At 42.1% G+C, this 20,594-nt stretch overlaps 1 protein-coding gene across 1 annotated transcript in view; it reads left to right on the top strand.

The window, feature by feature from the left end:
* Nucleotides 1–20,594, top strand: part of LOC134357419 (dynein axonemal heavy chain 6-like) — a 495,424-nt gene that overhangs the window by 201,737 nt on the left and 273,093 nt on the right. The window contains exons 27-31 of the mRNA XM_063068992.1: nt 1,095–1,281; nt 2,159–2,238; nt 5,822–5,834; nt 8,845–9,003; nt 13,758–13,847. Coding sequence (XP_062925062.1) covers nt 1,095–1,281; nt 2,159–2,238; nt 5,822–5,834; nt 8,845–9,003; nt 13,758–13,847 — 529 coding nt within the window. The remainder of the gene's footprint in view (nt 1–1,094; nt 1,282–2,158; nt 2,239–5,821; nt 5,835–8,844; nt 9,004–13,757; nt 13,848–20,594) is intronic.

Raw genomic sequence — 20,594 nt, 5'->3', positions numbered from 1 at the left:
TGTGTGCTTAGCCCACTGCTCTACTCTTTCTATACCCATGACTGTGTGGCTGGGTGCAGCTCAAATGCCATCTATAAATTTGCTGATCGTAAAACCATTGTTGGTAGAATCTCAGATGGAGACAAGAGAGCGTACAGGAACGAGATATGCCAACTATTGGAGTGGTGTCACAGTAACAACCTGGCACTCAACATCAGTAAGAGGCTGATTGTGGACTTCAGGAAGGATAGGATGATGGAGCATGAACCAATCCTCACAGAGGGATCAGAAGTGGGGAGAGTATGCGATTTCAAGTACTTATGTGTTAAGATTTCTTAAGATCTAACCTGGTCCTATGATATCAATGCAGCTATAAAGAAGGCAAGAAAGCAACTATATTTCATTAAGAGATGGAGGAAGTTTGGTTTGTCACCTAAAGCACTCAAACTTCTACAGATGTACTGTGGAGAGCATGGGGGTGGGAAGGGTCGAAAGAAGCTACAGAAATTTGTAAAATTAGTCAGTTCCAGCTTGATTTCTAGCCTCTGTAGTATCCAAGATGTCTTTAAGGACTGGTGCCTCAGAAAGACAGTGCCCATTATTAAGGACACTCATCACCTAGGACATGTCTCTTCTCATTATTACTGTCAAGAAGGAGGTGCAGAAGCCTGAAGGCACACACTCAGCTGTTCAGGAGCAGCTTCTTCCCCTCTGCCATCCGATTCCTAAATGGATATGGAACCCATAAATGCTACCTCACTTTTAAAAATATTATTTCTGTGCACTATATTTAATTTAACTACTGTATTTAATATCTATATATATTTCGTGTAATTGATTTACTTTTTTTTATACTATTATAAAAAATAGCATGGTACTGCTGCAGCTAAGTTAACAATTTTCACAACATATAGCAGTGATATTAATTCTTCAGGGTGAGTGTGCTCTAGAATGACCTGTGGTGTGAGTGTGTCCCAGTGTGATCTATGGGATGAGTTTGTCACAGTGTGTTGACCTGTGGGGTGAGTGTGTTGTCTTTCCCCCTGTACTGCTAACCTGCCCTCTGGGCATTCCTGACACAGATTTGGAGCAGGATTTTTCTTTCCCTGCTTTAGGTACAAGGGCCGTGTTGAGCTGCCAGACAACCTAAAGTCCCTGTTTAGACCAGTTGCCATGATGGTGCCTGACGCCAAGCTCATTGCTGAAGTCACGTTGTTCTCTCAGAGCTTTAAGTCAGCCAGGTCTCTCTCTGGAAAGGTCATCAATCTTTACCAGCTGGCCCGCCAGCAGCTTTCTCAGCAGGTAAGGAGTCACATTCTCCCAGGATCAGCTCTCTGATCTATCCCTTTCAACACCAGATCCCTTTGATGCCCCGACCAGTCAGTTACATGCCAATGAATACACACATTCAGAGCTAATGTTATACAGCTATCACCTTGAATACAGGACATTCTCCCAGTCCCGAGTGCCCAGATTCTGACATGGTTACATGGTCTCCCTTTATGGTTTACTGATGTCCATGTTAGTGGTTCCCTGGTCACTCTGTGCTGGAGTTACAGCAGCCCCAGATGTTAGCATCATCCTTGCCTCAATTCTGGAATTGTGATGGGCTCAGCTACAGAGACTGATAGAGGCTCCTGGGGTCTTGAACTAGAGTTATAGTGTGATACATCATGGAAACTGGGCCCAACTCATCCACTTTGACCATCTAAGCTCAAAGTTAATTTATTGACATATGCACAATGAGATGCATGCACAGGTGCAATGATAAAGCTAATTAGGGTTAGTGTTAGTGATCAACTAGTCTCATTTGCCTGCATTTGGCCTATATCCCTCTGAACATTTCTTATCTATGTATGTATCTGTCCCTTAAACATTGTAATTAAACCACTTAAATCACTTTCTTTGACTCTGTATACCTCCTGTGTAAAAAAAGTTGCCCTTAGGTCCCTTGTAATATTTTTTTGAGGACAAAGCAGGATTGTTTTACACAGAACTGTAATGTGCTCCTGTACTGTAACCACTCAGAGATTCTGTAATATCCTGCTGGGAGTAATTGACTAAGATGTGGTATATAAAGAAGATTGGAAGGTGGAGATTCAGCTCCAGACTGTCAAAATAAAAGAAGCCTGGCTTTACTTTTAACCTAGGAACTCATCAATCGCTCCTTTCTCTGCAGGACCATTATGACTTTGGAATGCGGTCTGTGAAGTCTGTATTACTGCTGGCAGGGAAGAGGAAGAGAGCATTGGAGATTAGGTAAGTAGAGGATGACTGCACTAAGTGACTACATCTCACTGGTTTGTCAGAGGGATCCCCATGATCAGCGTTGCAATTCTGAAGCAGAGCACCAAGAAGATAATCTTCTGAAGTCAAAAAAGAGCCTCTGCCTTCATTCCTTACATGTTGTTGTATCTGTCTAAAAGCCCCTTAAGCACCACTATCATATCTGCTTCTGCCAATGTCCCTGGCAGCCCATTCCAAGCACCAACCCTCTCTGAAATCACTTGCTCCACTCATTACTTTTAAAATTCCCCCCCCCCACCTAAAATGTGTGTCCTCCAGTATTTGACATTTCTAACCTAGGAAAAGATTCTGACAGTCTACACTATCAATGCCTCTCGTGTCTTTATATACTTATATCAGGTTTCCCCTCAGTCTCTGATGCTCCAGAGAAAACAACATAAGTTTGCACAGGTTTTCTTAAGAGTTCATCCCTCTAATCCCGGCAGCATCCTGGTAAATGTCCCATATACCCTTTCCAAAGCTTCCACATTTTTAATGTAATAGTGTGACCAGAATTGCACACAATGCAAAGAATTGCATACAAATGATGCCGAGGGATCTTGGTGTCCTACTGCATGCTTTATTAAAGGTTAGTATGCAAGTACAGCCAATAATCAGGAAAACTAATGCTGTTTATTGCAAGGAAAATTGAATGCAAAAGTAAGGAAGTTATCCCTCAGTTGCATAGTGCATATTTAGGGTACTCTAGACAGTATTAGTCTCCTTACTTAGGGAAGATGGAAACAAGTTTACTCAAATGGACACCTAGAATGGACAAGGTGTCTGATGAGGAAAGGCGAACTTTAATCCAGTGGTATTCAGGAGAAGGAACACCATAAAAGGTCCTAACATAAGAACATAAGAAATAGGAGCAGGAGTAGGCCATCTGGCCCATCGAGCCTGCCCCGCCATTCAATAAGATCATGGCTGATCTGTCTGTAAACTCAGCTCCATCAACCTGCCTTTTCCCCATAAACTTTAATTCCCTTACTTTGTAAAAACCTATCTAACTGTATCTTAAATATATTTAGTGATGAAAGCTCAGGGTGGATGTGGAGAGTGTTTTCTCTTTTGGAAGAATCTAGGATTATGTGTCAATGCTTAAAATAATGAGTTGCCCATTTGAGACAGAGTTGAGGTGAATTTTCTACTTTCAGAGGACTGTGTGTCTTTGGAAATCTCTTCCTGTAAGGCTGTGGATTATGTTTAAAACAGGGATAAGTTTTTTTAAATCTATTTCTAGCCTCCTGACATCATCAGCATAACTTATTAACCTACCTATCTACATGTCAGCAACAAAATATAGCAACCATACTTTCAGTCCATAAGCACTACCTAAACATTCCTTTTGTTTGCAGTATTTTTTATTTTTATAATTTATTGTAATTTTGTGTCTTTGCTCTGTACTGTGGCTGCAGAACAACAGATTTCTCATCATCTAAGTCAATGATAATAAATCTGATTCTGATTCTGTTTTCAAGTTATTTCTATAAACTGTAAAATATTGGGGGCAATGGAATGATTCATTGCCACTTGCAATAACTTGCCAACCAGAAAAAGACCACTTTATAACTAGTCTCTGCTTCCTGTTAGCCAATCTTTATTCTCACCAATATGTTACCTCCTACACCATAGACTATTTTCTGCAATAACCTTTGATGTTGTGTCTCATCAAATTCATTTATGAAATATAAGTACAGTTCATTCACCAGTATCTCTTTATATGCAGCACATGCTACTTGTTCTCAAAAAAACCCAGTAAGTTGGTCACACATGTTTTCCCTTTCATGAGACTGCTTTAATACTTGATTACCTTTAATTTTAAAATTGCCTTGATTCAGTGACTAGTTTTGAGCTCTAACATTTCTATCCTGTTTCCTCACACTCTTTGTCTCCATCCTTTTTGAATAGAAGAATTGTGTCAGTTATTTTCCAATCTAATAGAACTTGCCCAACTATAGTAAATTTGAGGAAATTAAATTACTGTATAGTTCACTCTTTTATTAAAAGGGATTTTGTGTTCCTAGAAAACTGTACATATTAGGTATGTGAAGACGTGTCATCTTGTGTAAAAGAAGGCAAGTTGAAAAAAAACGTAGTTTATTTTTTTCACGTAAATCTCATAGGAGTGAATTTCTATTCTCTACCTCAATCAATATTCGTATTGATTTCTGATTTCTGTTAGGACAGATTCCTATTACTGAGCTGCCTTAATGCTGTAGTCACCCATACAGTGTCATGCTGTCCTATGGAGGGGAAATAGGCCCTTCAGCCCTCCAAGTGCAACACCAACAGCTGAGTACCCATGCATACTATTCTCATTTCCAGCAGCTATCCCATGCCCTTCTCTGCCTTGCCCAGATACCTCTTAAATGTCATGAGAGCATCTTCTGCCATTATCCCCATAGGCAGTGCAATCCAGATTCCTACTATTCTCATTTCCAGCAGCTATCCCATTCCCTTCTCTGCCTTGTCCAGATACCTCTTAAATGTCATGAGAGCATCTTCTGCCATTATCCCCATAGGCAGTGCAATCCAGATTCCTACTATTCTCATTTCCAGCAGCTATCCCATTCCCTTCTCTGCCTTGTCCAGATACCTCTTAAATGTCATGAGAGCATCTTCTGCTATTATCCCCATAGGCAGTGCAATCCGGATTCCGACTATTCTCATTTCCAGCAGCTATCCCATGCCCTTCTCTGCCTTGTCTAGATACCTCTTAAATGTCATGAGGGCATCTTCTGTCATTATCCCCATAGGCAGTGCAATCCGGATTCCTACTATCCTGGGTGAAAAATTCTTACACAGGTGTTAGAGCACGATGAACAATTTTGGTCACCCTGTTATAGGAAAGATGCTATTAAATAAGAAAAATTGCAGAAAAGATTTACCAGGATGTGGCCTCACTTGTGAACCTGAGTTACAAGGAGAGATTGTGGAAATTAAAATTTTATTCCCTAGGACAAAGGAGATTGAGTGGCGACCTGATAGATCATATAAGACATAAGGTGCATGGACAGGGTGAAAGCACGTAGTCTTTTCTTGTGTGCTAAAAATGAGAAGGTATAGATTTAAGATTAGAGATGAGAAATTTAGCAAAGGTATCAGGGGCACCTTCTTCACATAAAGGATGGTGCATATTTGGAATGAGTTACCAGAGTTTGTGGTTGGTGACTGCACATTAGCAACATTTTACAGCCATCTAGATAAGTACATAGATAGGAGATGTTTAGAGGGCTAACGACTAAACATGGGCTGGTAAGACTCACTCTCTGGGCAATACCATTGGGATGAACAAAATGGGCCAATGGCCTGCTTCCATGCTGTATGACACTGAGTCTATGAAATCCCCTCTAAACCTCTCAGCCCTCACCTTAAACCTCTACCTTCTGCTAAGGGAAAATACCAGGCTGACAAGGAGGGGGGTAGTCTGGGTTAAAAAGGAGGTAACTGGGATGGGGAGACAACTATCCATGTCAGTCTGATAATACAGGGGTAATACAGTTTCTCCTGGAATGCAGATACGTGAACATGTCAGTCCACAGTTTCTCCCGAGTGGTAGTCACATGGTTTAATCAGTCCACAGTGTATCCTAGGTAAAAGGCACGTGGACAAGTCAGCCTAGGGAATCTCCCAGGTGACAGTCACACATGCTAAACCCATTGAGTTCCTCCAGCAGATTGTTTGCTGCTTCAGATTCCAGCATCTGCAGTCTCTTGTGTCTCCAATAAATTAGAAGAAATAAATGAGTCACAGTGGCCCCGGTGGGGTTGGAAGTGAGGGATTTGATGGGAGAAATCATCAATGTTTCAGATTGAAACCCTTCATGAGGACTAAGATTAGAGAGGGGTGATGGCCAGTATATCTCCTTGCTGATAGTCATACTGGTAGGTCAGCTTTCAGTTGGTGGTGGCATCCATTAGTCTCGCGAGCCCAGCTTTCAGTATCACCTAGGATAACAATCACTAAGAGAGGTCATGGTAACTTAAAGCAAAATGCAAGAAATCTAGACACTCAAAACCTGAAAGTGATCATTCTGAGCCACTGAGAATTTTCAGCATTTTCTGATTCTATTTCAGTCTGCAGTGTGTGCTGAGTGGAAGGGCACAGCAAAGGAAGTGTGAAAGAACATGTTCTCCCTGTGGGAGAACATTAAATAAGCTGGAGACTTATTTTTGCCTGATCATTTCTAAAACCTCGAGCACATTTCTCCCAAGATGTTATGCTGTGCTTGAATTATGTCAGGAGGGGGTAGGATTCGCCTTAATTCTATTGTCCTTGAGTGGAGAACTGATCTACAGTTCTCAGATTGTTCAGTCAAGGCAGATATTCAGTGCATTTCAGCTTTTGTCAGTGAGGGTGGCAACCCAGACTGAGTTCAGTAAACCACCCAGGTACATAATTTCACTCAAGTGCAGGTGCTAGCTATCTTCTCAGTCAGAGCTCTATGTTTAGCTATATAGCTGTTACCCCTTGCCTGTGCACTTTTTACTGAATTTCTAGATCAGGCATGTCTTTCAGGCTCACTAAATGTGCTGATTAGTTTGATATCTTGACACACCTGCAGTGGCAGGCAAATTGGCTCATTAGTCAGTTGTACACAAAATTGGCTTTGTGGAAAGAGTCAGAGGTGGTAATGAAGTAATATTTTTCACATTGGAGACCTGTGACCCGTGGAGTGTGGCAGGGATCAGCGCCAGATCCCCTGCTGTTTGTCATCTGTAGTAATGATTTGGATGAGAGTGGAATTGGTATGATTAGTAGGTTTGTAGATGACCAAAATTGAAGTTGTAGTGGACAGTGAAGTAAGCTATCTAAGATTTCAATAGGATCCAGATCAAATGAGAAAGTGGGCCAAGGAATGGCAGATGGAGTTCAACTCACTTGAGTGCGAAGTGTCAAATTTTGGGAAGTTAAGGGCAGGCCTTACACACTAGATAGTAGGACCCAAAAATGTGTTGTAGAACAGAGACCTAGTGGTACAAGTACATAATTCTCTGAAAATGGTGACAGAGATAAACAAAGCGGTGAAGAAAGTATATGGCACACTTGCTTTCATTGTACAGGACACTGAGTACAAGAGTTGGGCCATTATGTTAGAGACGTATGGGATGTTGGTGAGACCGTCACTGAATTATTGTGTGCATTTCTTTTTGACATACTGTAGAAGGATGTGATTAAGCTAAAAATGGTGCAGAAATAACTCACAAGGATATTGCCAGGACTGGAGAACTTTCGTTATGAGGCAGGATTCACAGTCTGGGATTGTTTTCTCTGGTGTAAAGGAGGCCGAGTGGTGACTTTTACAGCAATTATAACACGAAGGGCATAGATAAGACAGATAGTCAAAGTCTTTTTCCCAACATAGGAGAGTCTAAGACTAGAGGGTGTAGGTTTAATGTGAGAGGGGAAAGATTTAAAGGGGTCCTAGGATTCAAGATTTTTACACAAAGGATGGTGGGTATATGGAACAAGCTGCTAGGGAAAGTCGTTCAATTGTAATATTTAAAAGACATTTGGACAGGTATATACATAAGTTGGAATGGCTTAGAGGGATATGGACCAAATGTGAGCAAATGGGACTAGCTTAGGTGAGCACCTTGCCTATTATGGATGAGTTAGGGCTGAAGGACCTGTTCCCATGCTATAAACTTCTGTGACATGGAGAAAGAGCCAGGTGGGAGGGAAGGGGTGACTGTCTTACAGGTAAGTATTCAGGAGCTCCTTGAGCACATTTCGTGATCCAACCCATTTTCAGTTCCTCTGAATGCAGGGGACTGCAGCTCAACAGAGCCTGGACCAATGCCCTCAGAGAAGTCTTTTGGGGAGAGGAGGAGGTTGTTTTTCAGTATTCTAGGGGAATGTTTAGTTTTTATGGACAGGGAAATGGGAAGTTGACAATGTAAAAAAGGGTGGGGGGGAGAGCAGAGTAAGGAATGAAAGGTAGAATATTCTTACCATTTGGGTAATATGCTTACTTCTAATTTTTTTTAAAAATTAGTATTACCCAGGAGATAGTGTAGGCCAAACCTGCTCATAGTCTGACCTGCCAGTATAACTGCTGCCCAGCAGACACCATGGTCTGATCTGCCAATGTGATCCTAACCCAAAAGATAATGTAGTTTGATCTGTCTGTGTGACTATTACCTGAGAGATACTGTAGTCTGGTCAACTATTTGAACAGTTACCTAGCAATAGAAACCGTATGCAGCATTGAAAAGGTTAATGTAATAGCAAAATAATTGTAGATGCAAGTGTTCATGTCAGCTCTGTGAATTTCATTTCATTATCACTTTCTGTGTTGCAATCACAGCAGGCAGAAAGCTGCAGTCTCTAATTTAGGGGCACAAGAGAGACTGCAGATGCTAGGATTTTGGAGCAACACTACAAACATTGGAGAAACTCAGCATGTCATGCGGCATCTACGGAGGGAAATGAACAGTTGATGTTTCAGGCCAAGACTTCATTTCCCTCCGTTCATGTTGCCTAACCTGCTGTCTTCCTCCAGTATGTTGCCCATAATCTAGCATTTCCTCTGATAATTTAACATGTTCTTTTCTCTTTAGAGATGCAAAGAAGTCGCTGAACCACACTGATGAATCACACATTCTCATCAATGCACTAAAGGATGCAAATCTGACCAAGTTCCTGGCTGAAGATGTGCCCTTGTTTGGAAGCATTCTGAATGACCTATTCCCAGGACTGACTCCACCCAACGATGAAACCCTTCTTTTGCAGGTGACAACTTCCTTAAATATTCTTCCTCCTTTTTTAAATTGCAGGTTTCCCCTTCATCCTCTGGTATTTCCCAGGGTGGTAATGAAACAATTCTGAAGATTATATAATGTATACATATTTAGATAATAAGTGTACTTTGAGCTTTGAACTTCGATGAAGTCAAGGATAACTTGCACCCATTTTAGTTTGTTGAGTTCTGAAGAAGCTGAAGAAGGTGCCTAACAGGGCAAGTTGGGGTGGTGAACTCATTCTATCTCTAGTACTGGACTGTTTGTGTGCTCCCAACAAAGAGACACAATGTTCTAGACCTCCTCAGCACCATCTATCCTGGATGCACTTTTTTCACTTTGGCTACGGATTCCCATGTTAGTAAGGGGAAATTTGAATTGTTTTATTATTGTTGCATGTACTGAGATAAAGTGAAAAATTTGTTTTGCATACCATGAAACTTAAGTACATTGAGGGAAAAGCAATAATAGAATGCGTAATACAGTGTTACAATGACAGAGAAAGAGCAGTGCAGGGAGACAATCAGGTGCAAGATCGTGACAAGGCAGATTGTGAGATCAGGAGCACAAAAGGTCCACTCAGTAGAACTGTGAGAGTGAAGCTGTCCTGGAGCTTTGTGGTCCAGGCTCACCACCATGGTGTTTTCAAGCTCTTGAATCTTCTGCCTGATGAGAGGGGACAGAAGTGAGAAATTCTAAGGGTGGGAGGAGCTGATGATTATGTTGGCTCTTTCCCATGGTAACAGGAAGTATAGACAGAGTCCATGGAGGGGAGACTGTTTTTTGTGATAGACTAGGTTGTGTCCACAACTCAACCACTTTCTTGGGGTCTTAGGCAGAGAGGTTGCCCAAGACCATCAAACTGTGAAGCATGCAGATTGGATATCTGCAATGGTGCATCTATAAAACTTGGTGGGGGTCAATGGGGATATAATAATTTTCCTCAGCCTTCTGCGGAAGTAGAGGCATGAATGTGCTTTTTTGGTCGTAGCATCTATATGGTTGGACCAGGACAACCAATTGGGGTTACATGTTTTCCAGGAATGTTTATCTGGTAATCTTTTGCCATGGTGGAGTTCAGAATGCCTATGCCAGGAGTCTAATATTAGACGTGTGAACAAAGTAGCCTGTCCATTAGAACCAACTACCGTTGGAGACTTATTGCTCTATTGCTTATCCAGCCAGCATATTTGGAGATATGCAGAGACAGCATTGCTAGAAACCCTCTGTTAACCCTGAGGTACTAGTTATAACAGACAGAAGTGTGCAGGATGCATATGTTAACATTGCATCTTATAGCCTATGGAGTAAGTTCTCAGTCCCAACACACAGTGCTCACACCTTGTGAGTTTGTCAGTATTCATTTTCTGCAATTAACATTCACATGCTGTCCATGTACAAACTTCCCCATGCCCTAGTGACTGTGTAAACAGCTGCTCCTGTATTCATACTTTTAATGGACCTTTAACATGCTTATATTCATATTTATTAACATTAAACCTAGGAAAGAATATCACAGAAACAGGCCCTTCAGCAAATAATGCCTGTCCCAACCATGGTGCTAATTTAAAGTACATATTTTTCTGCACATGATCTATATCCCCTTACTTCTGTATGTTTATGTGCCTGTCAAATTGTCCCTTTTATGTCGCTATTGTATCTGCTTCCACCACCATGCCTTGCAGAGCATTCCAGGCACCTACCTGTAAAAACTCACTGTAAAAACAATTTCCCATGGAATCCTCTTTAAACATCTCCCCTCTCACATTCAAGCCATGCCCTCTTCTATTTGACATTACCATCCTGGGAAAAAGACTCTGACTGTCCACACTATCTATGCCTCTCAAAATTTTATGAACTTCTATCAGGTCTTCCACCAGCATATCCTCTATCAAAAGCAGTGAATATGGCCAGTCCACCGTGGGTAAAGCCCTCCCCTCCATTAAGCACACCAAATGCAGGAAAGCAGCATCCATCATCAGGGACCCCATTACCCAGATCATGCTCTTTTCTCTCTGCTGCCATCAAGAAGGAAGTTTAGGAGCCTCAAGACTCATACTATCCGGTTCAGGAACAGTTATTACCCCAGAATCAGTGAGAATAAGCTCATTCAACTTCACTTGCCACATCACTGAATTGTTCCCACCACCTATGGACTCATTTTCAAGGACTCTTCATCTCATGTTCTTGATATTTATTGCTTATTTATTATTGTTACTTTTTTTCTCTTTTGTATTTGTACAGTTTGTTGTCTTTTGGACATCGTTTGTTTTTCTGCCTTGATGGGTGCAGTCTTTCTATTTGGTTCTTGGATTTACTGAGTATGTCCACAAGAAAACAAAGGTCAGGGTTGTATGTGGTGACACATACGTACTTTGATTATACATTTGCATTGAACTTTGGAGCATGCAAAGCTCCAGAGAAAACAATCCAAGTTTGTCCAACCTCTCCTTATAGCTAATACTCTTTAATCCAGGCAGCATCCTGGTGAAACTTTTCTATGTCCTCCCCAAGCCTTTACATACTCTCTGTTATGGGTGAACAGAACTGCACACAATACTCTAAATTTGGCCTGACCAAACTTTAATACAGCTTTAAAAGTAAACCAAAGGATATAAAGTCGGTTTTAGGAGCTTGGACTAGAGGTTTGCTCTTAATAAGATGCTGTATAAAGTTCTCTATTTTCCCACGAGTACTCCAAATTATTCTGCCAGCTCTGTGAGTGTGTGTATGAGGTAGCTTAGTGACAGCTTGTACTTTTTATTCAAACAGTCAATCTCAGATCTGGCTGAGATGGTTCATTTCCTCCGAAGTCCTGGCAATATGTAAATAGATGCATACCCATATGTATAATTAAATAAGTTGCTGTTCATCCACTTTCAACTTAGCTGGCGTGACATCTGGGAGATGGAGGGATCTCGGCTGAGTTTTGTCTTCAGAGCCACTTATGACCTCCTACCCACACCCCAGAACCTGAACCAGTGGTAGGGAGAAGACCCCGCTTGCTTTCTTTGTCAAGCACCTGGATCACTAAGGCACATTTTAACAGGATGCACCACGAGCCTCACCCAGGGGCAGTACACTTCGCGGCATAACCAAGTTCTCAGACAGCTGGCATCAATCTTGGAACAGAGGCGAACCACCACAAATGCTCTCCAACAAACATCGGCAGGAAATGTCTACATCACACAATTTGTACCAGCAGGCCAACCTCCAGAGCACCATATAACATCAAAAGATGTAAGCATTCTGCCGGTTGCTCGGGATTGGAAAATGGACATGGACTTGAAAAAAAAAGCTTGTGTTTCCCCCAGACATTGCAGCTACAACGCTCCGGCCAGACATGGTCCTGTGGTCCACAACAGCCAAGCTGGCATATGTTGTGGAATTGACAGTACCATGGGAAGATGGTGTCAAAGAAGCTTATGAGAGGAAAAAGACCAAGTACTCTGAACTGGCAACTGAAGCTGCCCAGAATGGCTGGAAGACCAAGATTTCCCCTGTAGAAGTGGGATGCAGGGGATTTGTTACTACACCTACGACCAGTCTATTGAGGAAGATGGGGGTGAGGGGTCACTCCCTCCAACAAGCAATTAAGTCCTTGTCAAATGCAGCAGAAGAAAGCAGAAATTGGATTTGGATTAAAAGGAAAGACAACAACTGAGCTGCAAGATGAAGACAGGAGGGTATGGAACTGAGGGGGGTGTATCTGGGACGCCAGGTAGCACCGTCGAGCCCTCTGGAGACGTCGTAGGCTTATCAACGAAATGTCAAAGAAGGAGGGTGCCCACCTGATGACCCCGATGATGTACCTACCCTCCCTCCTGGTCACCACTCCAAGCCCACTGCCAACATTGAGAGTGCCGACTTACCATAGGGATTGAAACATCAAGTCCTGGTAGCTCTACTACTGAGAGTTAATGATATGCTTAAGGCTCATACATACTGTTAAAATACAAAGGAAGGGTTTATTACCAAGACAATTGAATATAAAACTACACATTGCTTGTAGATAAACTTCACTGTAATGCTACACCTAGATTTGAAAGCCTCACAAAACTTTGGACCATTCCAGAATGTCACCATTCCCAGGTAAACCACTGAGAGTGGAACCATCCTGAATGACCCTTTTCCACTTTGAGCAGTCACAGGCCAATGATTCCCATGTTAGTAGGGAAGAAAACACTGTTATCCTGAAGCATATCAACAGAGGAGGTGTTGGTGGTCTTAAAGCACATAAAGGTGGATATTCTGGGAACTAAGGGTGGAGATTGGAGCTGAGCAAAGATCTTTGTATCTTTGTTTGCCGTAGATGAGGTACTAAGAGACTGGGGACTGACTAATATTGTGCCTTTATTCAAGAAGCACTACAAGAATGAGCCAGGAAACTACAGGCTGGCGGGACTTGTATCAGTGGTGAGAAAGTCACTGGATGGTATTCTGAGGCCAGGGTTTATTTGCATTTGTAAAGTCAAAAATTTATTATGGATAAATTCATAGCTTTGTTCGTTGGAGATCATATCTCATGAATTTGAGTACTTGGGAAAAATGACCAAGAGGATTGGGTGTGGACATTGTCTACATGGAGGCAAGACATTTGATGAGGCCCTACATGGTGGGTTGGTCCAGAAGTATAGAAGGTTTGGGGAGAGAGCAAGGATGCAGCAGAGGACTTAAGAACTTCAAAGCTGTATATCCATCATCCATTGTTTCTTAAACATTTCTGTTTTGGTCCATTCATTATAGAAAGCGATAGGCATTGCAACATTGGAGCTGGGCTTCCAGAGCTGCCCAAACCAAGAGGAGAAGATAATCCAACTGTACAGTCAGATTCTGGTATGGTTAATTCTGCTAAAATCCTTCACCTCACTAGCTTCATTCCTGTCTTCCCTTAAGATAATTCTAATGAAACATAGATATCTATCTCCCTTCTAGATGTTGTGCATTATCAAAAGAATGATTACAAATTCAGCTCAAAATGTGTATTGTCAGATAGTTCACCCAACTATGAGGTGCAGTGCCCAAGTTAATTTTGTAGATGTTTCTTAATATTAAATTCCAGGACCTGAATTCAGTGGACTGATGCTAAAATGTCGCTGTGGAAGATTAAGTGCCTTCCTCACAGTGCCACACATTTCTCCAACACTTTTCACATTCTCAGGTCATCTCTGCATTTGGGACTGTCTCATATTATCCTTTGAGCGCCATTACCCATGCCTGATGTTCACATCACAAAAACTTGGTTTTGGGATTTGGTGTCATTGTGGTTTCATGTTTGTTATTGGACGACATCACTCACTGAAAGGGAACAGGCTATAATAAATGAATACATGAAAACTGTAATGCTGTAAGAAACATGGAGATAGTTTGTCCATAGGGCGAGGAGAACTAATCCAGTGATGACTCTTGTGTTTCCTACAAATAAATAATGATTCTCAGTTGCATAGATATGTGGTTGTGCAAATGAATCTTGCAAACTTGCTGTAATAGTGTGAAATTAAAATACTGCATATCTGGAAATCTGAAACATTCAAACAGTCATCATCTGTGAGGAGTTTCCTGTTATGGCATAGAAGTAGGTTTTGCCCATCAAATCTATGTCAGCTGTCTCTGATCCGCCACCTGATCCTTCTCCATGCTAGAGGGAATTTAAATAGCCAATGAGCCTGTCAATCCTTGGGATGTGAAGGAAACCCATGTGTTCACAGGAAGAACATGCAGCCTGCACATAGGCAGCATTGGAGGTCAGGATCGAACACGGGCTGCTGGAGCTATGAGTTAGCGGCTCCATGAGCTGACTCGCTGTGCTTCCCTAACATGTCTAATGATAAAATAAAATGAGCTTGAAGTTGCAAAGGAAAGAAGGAAATGTTTATGATTGATTGGGGACCAAGTGCGACTGAAGGAAGTGGTGGGGCTGGTTGAGAGAGGGTGGTGAATAACAGACTTTCTATGGGAAGGTGTGGGTAGATAGTGAAGTGTAAAATCTGAAATACCGGAAAAGAAATTTTTCTAGCAACAAACAATCTACTAGATGAATTAACTAGGTCTTAGGTTTAAACCTTGCATCAAGTTATTCCTTCTCTACATACCACTACTCCCTCTCCACAGATTGTTTGTTACTGCAGATTCTAGCATGTGCATCTTTTGTGTCTCCGGGACAAACCCCTGAAGGCTTAAAATGGAAGGAGCACAACTGGGATGGCAGTGAAATAGTTGAATTCATTGGTGTCTTAAGTATCTCAAGCTTGTATTGAAATTTGTTGGAGCAGTGCAGGAGGCCAAAGATGGTGTTCAGAGTGAGATGGGATGAAGATTTAAGGTGTCAGGCTGCTGGAAGTTAAGGATTACATTTTGTAGTCAAACAATATGTATTTGTTATTGTGGAAGTGTGCACTGGCTACAGGACACCAAACTGTAAGAAGTTTAAGTGAGGGATACGACAGACTAGAGATGCTGGAAACCTGGAGCAAGATATAAAGGAGTTGGAGGAACTCAGCAGTCAGGCAGCATCTATGGAGGGAAATGGACATTCAATGTTTTGGGTGGAGACCCATCTTCAGGACTGAAAAAAGGGAGATAGGCAGTATAAGGAGGTGGAGAGAAGGGAGTAGAAGGGGTGGAACAAGAGCTGGTGGGAGATGGGTGGATCCAGGTGAGAGGGAGGGAGGAGAGTGTGAATGATGTAAGAAGCTGGGAGGACATAGGTGGAAATGAAGCAGGGCTGAAGAAGATGGAATCTGATAAGAGATGACAGTGGAGCATAGAGTAAAGGGAAGGAGCTAGAAAGAGGAACCAGAGGGAGGAATATGTGGACAATGGGCAAATTCAAAGAGTAGAGCAGGGAAAAGAGATGGGGTGATAGGGCCAGTGGGAACTGAAGAAAAATAAGGGGAAGGGACAGAAGAGTGGTTACTGGAAGTTGGAGAAATTGATGATCACGCAATCAGGTTGGAGGATACCAAGGCAGAATATGAAATGCTGTTCCTTTAATCTGCATCTGGCTCAGCTTGGCAGTAGAAGGAGGGTGTGGTCAGACATGTTGGTGTGGGAATGTGAAGTGGAATTAAAATGGCTGGCCTCTGGGAGATTCCAGCTCACTGACGTAGAGGATTTATCACAATGGATGCAACAAAATTACACCAATCACATAAAAAATGTTGGTGGAACAGCAGGTCAGACAACATCTATAGAAAGAAACATTTGGATCAAAACCATGGAGACTGGAAAGGACAAGGGAAGTGGCCAGTATAAAAAGGTAGGAAGGAGAAGGGGTGGAGTAGGAGTTGTATAAGTGGATCCAGGTGAGAAACGATTTGCTGCTTCATCCTGAATGTTTAGTGGCTGGATGGGAGAAAGGGAAGTGGTAAGAGAGCAAGTTTTGTACTTTCTGCAGTTATGTAGGAAAGGTGCTGCAAAATGGGAAATGGGATTGACAGGAAATGAGCCAGAGTCCTGAAGGGAACAGTCCCTATAGCACGCCAGAAGAGGAAGGGAAGACACTGGTGGAATGCGGTGCAAATGCTAGAAATTCCTGTTGAATGTGGAGGCCAGTGGAGTGAAATAAGGGGAATCATATCCTTGATCTCAACTGGGAACAGTGGGAGCAGAAGTGCAGCAAATAAGGTAGACTTGACTGAGATCCCCGTTACCTGTGGCAGAGAGAAAGCAAGGTTGAACAAGAAAGGAAGATACATCAAGATCACTGGTGAGGAAAGTGGTGTTCACTAGAACAAGTGGGCAAAGAAGCTGGGAGAATGGAATCGAGTCATTATTGCAAATAAAGTGCTTTCTTGATCTCAGCTGACCAATAAACATGGAAAATTCTTAAAGGGTCAAGGGGCTAGATGCAAGGAAATGTGTCCCTTGGGCTGTGGAATCTATGATCAGCGGACATGTTGAAAAGAGGAAGTTGTTTAGGACTGAGATAAGGAAGGTGTGGATGATCAGTCATTATGTTCTTTTAAAATAGAGATTGATAGATTTCTTGACAAGGAAATGAAAGAATTTGGGGATAGTACTGAAAAAATGGCACTGGGTGAGATCAGTCAGGATCTCGGTGACTGGTGAGGCAGCTTGAAGGGTTGGATAGTCAACTCCCACTCCTGTGTTTTACATTCATATATCCTTAAGTGGGAACCCTTGGGTGAATTGCCTTTCCTTCTGAATACTGTTTGTTATTTTAGGTTCAGGCAGAAGAGTGTACAGCACATCAGGTGATCTGAAAGATAGGAGCCCTAAAGGGTAACACTTCCACAGCTGAGGGCAACGTTCACAGCTCGGCAGAAAGGAGTAGACCTATCATCAAACCAAATTCAAAACATTTATTACGTAAAACAGCCATTGAAAGGCATAAAATTCAAGGCTCAGTTTAAAATAAAATCTCCACGAGACTGAATCAAATCATTGAGTCATATATTGACAAAAGCGTGATGTTCTTTTTATTTATGTGTGTGAGAAATGACATAAGTGAAATTTTGTTCAGGTGAGAGATAAAATCACAGCTTAATATAACAGTGCCCACTGTGTTCAGTATCATTCTGGCTTATCATGAACTTGGGACTGAGCCTGATTGAGTCATGTATTGTCACTGCCAAGAACCACTGCCCATCGGGTTAATTCAGTATCAACCACACTTCGTATGTTACTCTGTCTCATCCTGTTACTGTGGAGTAATACTGTTCACAGATTTCAGTATCAACCCCACTGCATTTGAGCTCTGGTCAATCTCCTCTTGTCACTGTGGCATATCTCTGTCTACAGGTTTCAATATCAAACCCATCCTGTGTGGCTCTACTCCACTATTGTCGCTGTGGAGGAACACAGCCCATAGGCTTCAACATCAGCCCCACTTCATGTGAGATCTGGTCTATCTCATCCTATTACTGTGGACCAGCACTGTGCAAAGCGTTCAGAATCAGACCCACACCATGTGAGCTCTGGGTCTATCTTATGTTGTTCCTGTGCAGTTGCACTGTCCAGAGGTTTCATATCAGATCCACACTGTTTGGCCTATTCCTCTGGAGTAAAGTCCTGTACAGATATGACCAACACCATCAGAATCAAAATCAGATTTATTATCATTGATATACATACGATGAGAAATTTGTTGCTTTGCAGTAGCAGTACTGTGCAAAGACTTAGAATTTAGCACATTGCCCCAGAGAAAGCTTCTGTTATCAGCATCTCTTGAGGCACCACATCTTGAAACTGTTGTCAGTGGTGGGGAGGTTGTGCCCATGATGGATCTGTAAGTCTAAAGCTCTCTGCAGCCTCTTGTGATCCTGGGGATTGGAGGATCCATGCCAGGATGTGATGCAACCAGTCAGAATCTTCTCACTGTACATCTACAGACATTTGCAAGAGTCTTTGGTGACATACCAAATCTGTCCCAGGATAGATCCCCTGATATTGATGCCTAGGAATTTGAAATGCTCACCCTTCCTACTGCCATATATGTCTTTCAGTTGTCTAGGTGCTCCAAAGTAGAGTATAGAACTAGTGAGATTGCACCTGCTGTAGACCTGTTGTGGAAGCAGGCAAATTGCAGAGGGTCCAGATCCTTGCTAATGCAGGAGTTAATTCTAGCCTTAAGCAACCTCTCAAAGTATTTCAAAGAAGGGGTTGCTAACAGGTAATGGTCATTGAGACAGATCAACATACTCTTCTTTGCACTGCAATGATTGCTTCCCTTTCAAAGCAGATGGCAAACTCAGACTACAGCAGTTGAGAAATTGAAGGTGCCCCTGAATATTCCAGCTGGTAGTTGGCAATGCTTTTCAGTACTCAGCCGGGTACACTATTGGGGCCTGATGCCTTGTAAAGGTTCACTCTCTTGAAAATGTTTAGCCATCGGTCTCTGTGTCACCTGGACCAGATAGACTACATTCCAGAGTTCTGGAAGAGGTAGCTGAAGAGATTGTGAAGACATTAGTAGTGATCTTTCAAGAACTGGAAAATTACAAATGTCACTCTTCTCTTTAAGAAGGGAGGGAGGCAAAAGAAAGAAAATGATAGACCAGTGAGTTGTCGGAGTGATGTTGGAGTCCATTATTAAGGATGAGGTTTCGGGATATTTGAGGGCATATGATAAAATACTGTAGGCCAAAGTCAACATGGTCAAGAGGAAACCTTACCCTGAAAAATATGTTGGAACTCTGAGGAAATAACAGGCAGGATGGACAAAGGGGAGTCAATGGATGTTGCTTACTTGAATTTTCTGAAAGCCTTTGACAAGTTGCTGCACATGAGGCTGCTAAACAGGATAAGAGCCAATGGTATTAGAGGAAAGATATTAGTATGGATAGATTGACTGACTGGCAGGAGACAAAGAGTGGGAGAAAAGAGGGCCTTTTCTGGTTGGCCACCTGTGACTAGTGGTGTTCTACAAGGGTTGGTATTGGGACTGCTTTTTTCATGTTGTATGTCAATGATTTGGATGAAGGAATTGCTGGTTTTGTGACCAATTTTGCAGATGATACAAAGATAGGTGGATGTGCAGGCAGTGTTGAGGAAGCAGGGAGTCTGCAGAAGGACTTAGAGAGAATAGGAGAATGAACAAAAAAGTGGCAGATGGAATACTGTATAGGGAAGTGTATGGTTATGTGCTTTGGTAAAAGGAATAATGGTGTAGATTATTTTCTAAACAGGGAACAAATTCAGAAATCAGATGTGCAAAGGGACTTGAGAACCCTCGTTCAGGATTCCCTAAAGGTTAACTTGCAGGTGGAGAAAGGAAAATGTAATGTTATCATTCATTTCAAGAGGACTATGGTACAAAAGCAAAGGTGTAATGCTGAATTTTTGTAAGGCATTGGTCAGACCACTCTTGGAGTATTGTGAGCAGTTTTGATCTCCTTATCTGAGAAAAGATGTGCTGACATTGGAGAGCGTCCATAGGAGTTCATGAGAGTGATCCTGGGAATGAAAGGATTAGCATATGAGAAGTGTTTGTTGGCTCAGTGGCTGTACTGGTGGAGATTAGAAGAGTGAGGGTGGATCTTATTGAATATTGAAAAGCCTACATTGAGTGGACAGAGTGAACATATTTCTTATAGTGGGGACGTCTACAAGCAAAGGTCATAGCATCCGAATATAAGGACATCCCTTTATTCTGCTCCTATGTCTTATGGTCTTATGATAGCTCACAATCACCCTTCCATACTGAATAGAGGGAGTTTGGAAAGCTACTTGAGAATCTGTGTTTGATTTCTCCATTTTAGAGGAGATCACATCGTGCACTCCAAATTCAACATCAAGTTAGAAGTAGTGCAGGTGGTTCTCCAATTCTCTTGGAAGAACTTCTGGGACCTCAGATGGTGGTTGGGCATAAGGTAAACAGCAGATGTTACACTAGATATAATCTGTTGAATGTGGAGGCGAATGTAATGAGCAGCAATTAACAATGTAAACCCTACTTTTGTTCTTTTGGGAGGAGAGATGGTGAGAGTAGAAATGCAAGAAATCAGGTAGATGTGGCTGAGTGTCCTTTTGGTCATGGCAGAGAAAGTCATAGTTCAGGGAAAAGGCAGACTGTTGCAAGGGGGTGTTGGGGAGCAGACCCAAATGCAGGACGCAGACACT

Source organism: Mobula hypostoma, chromosome 2 (genome assembly GCF_963921235.1).
Source record: "Mobula hypostoma chromosome 2, sMobHyp1.1, whole genome shotgun sequence".
In the NCBI taxonomy this organism is placed as follows: domain Eukaryota; kingdom Metazoa; phylum Chordata; class Chondrichthyes; order Myliobatiformes; family Myliobatidae; genus Mobula; species Mobula hypostoma.
This window is presented reverse-complemented; position numbering and strand designations above follow the sequence as displayed.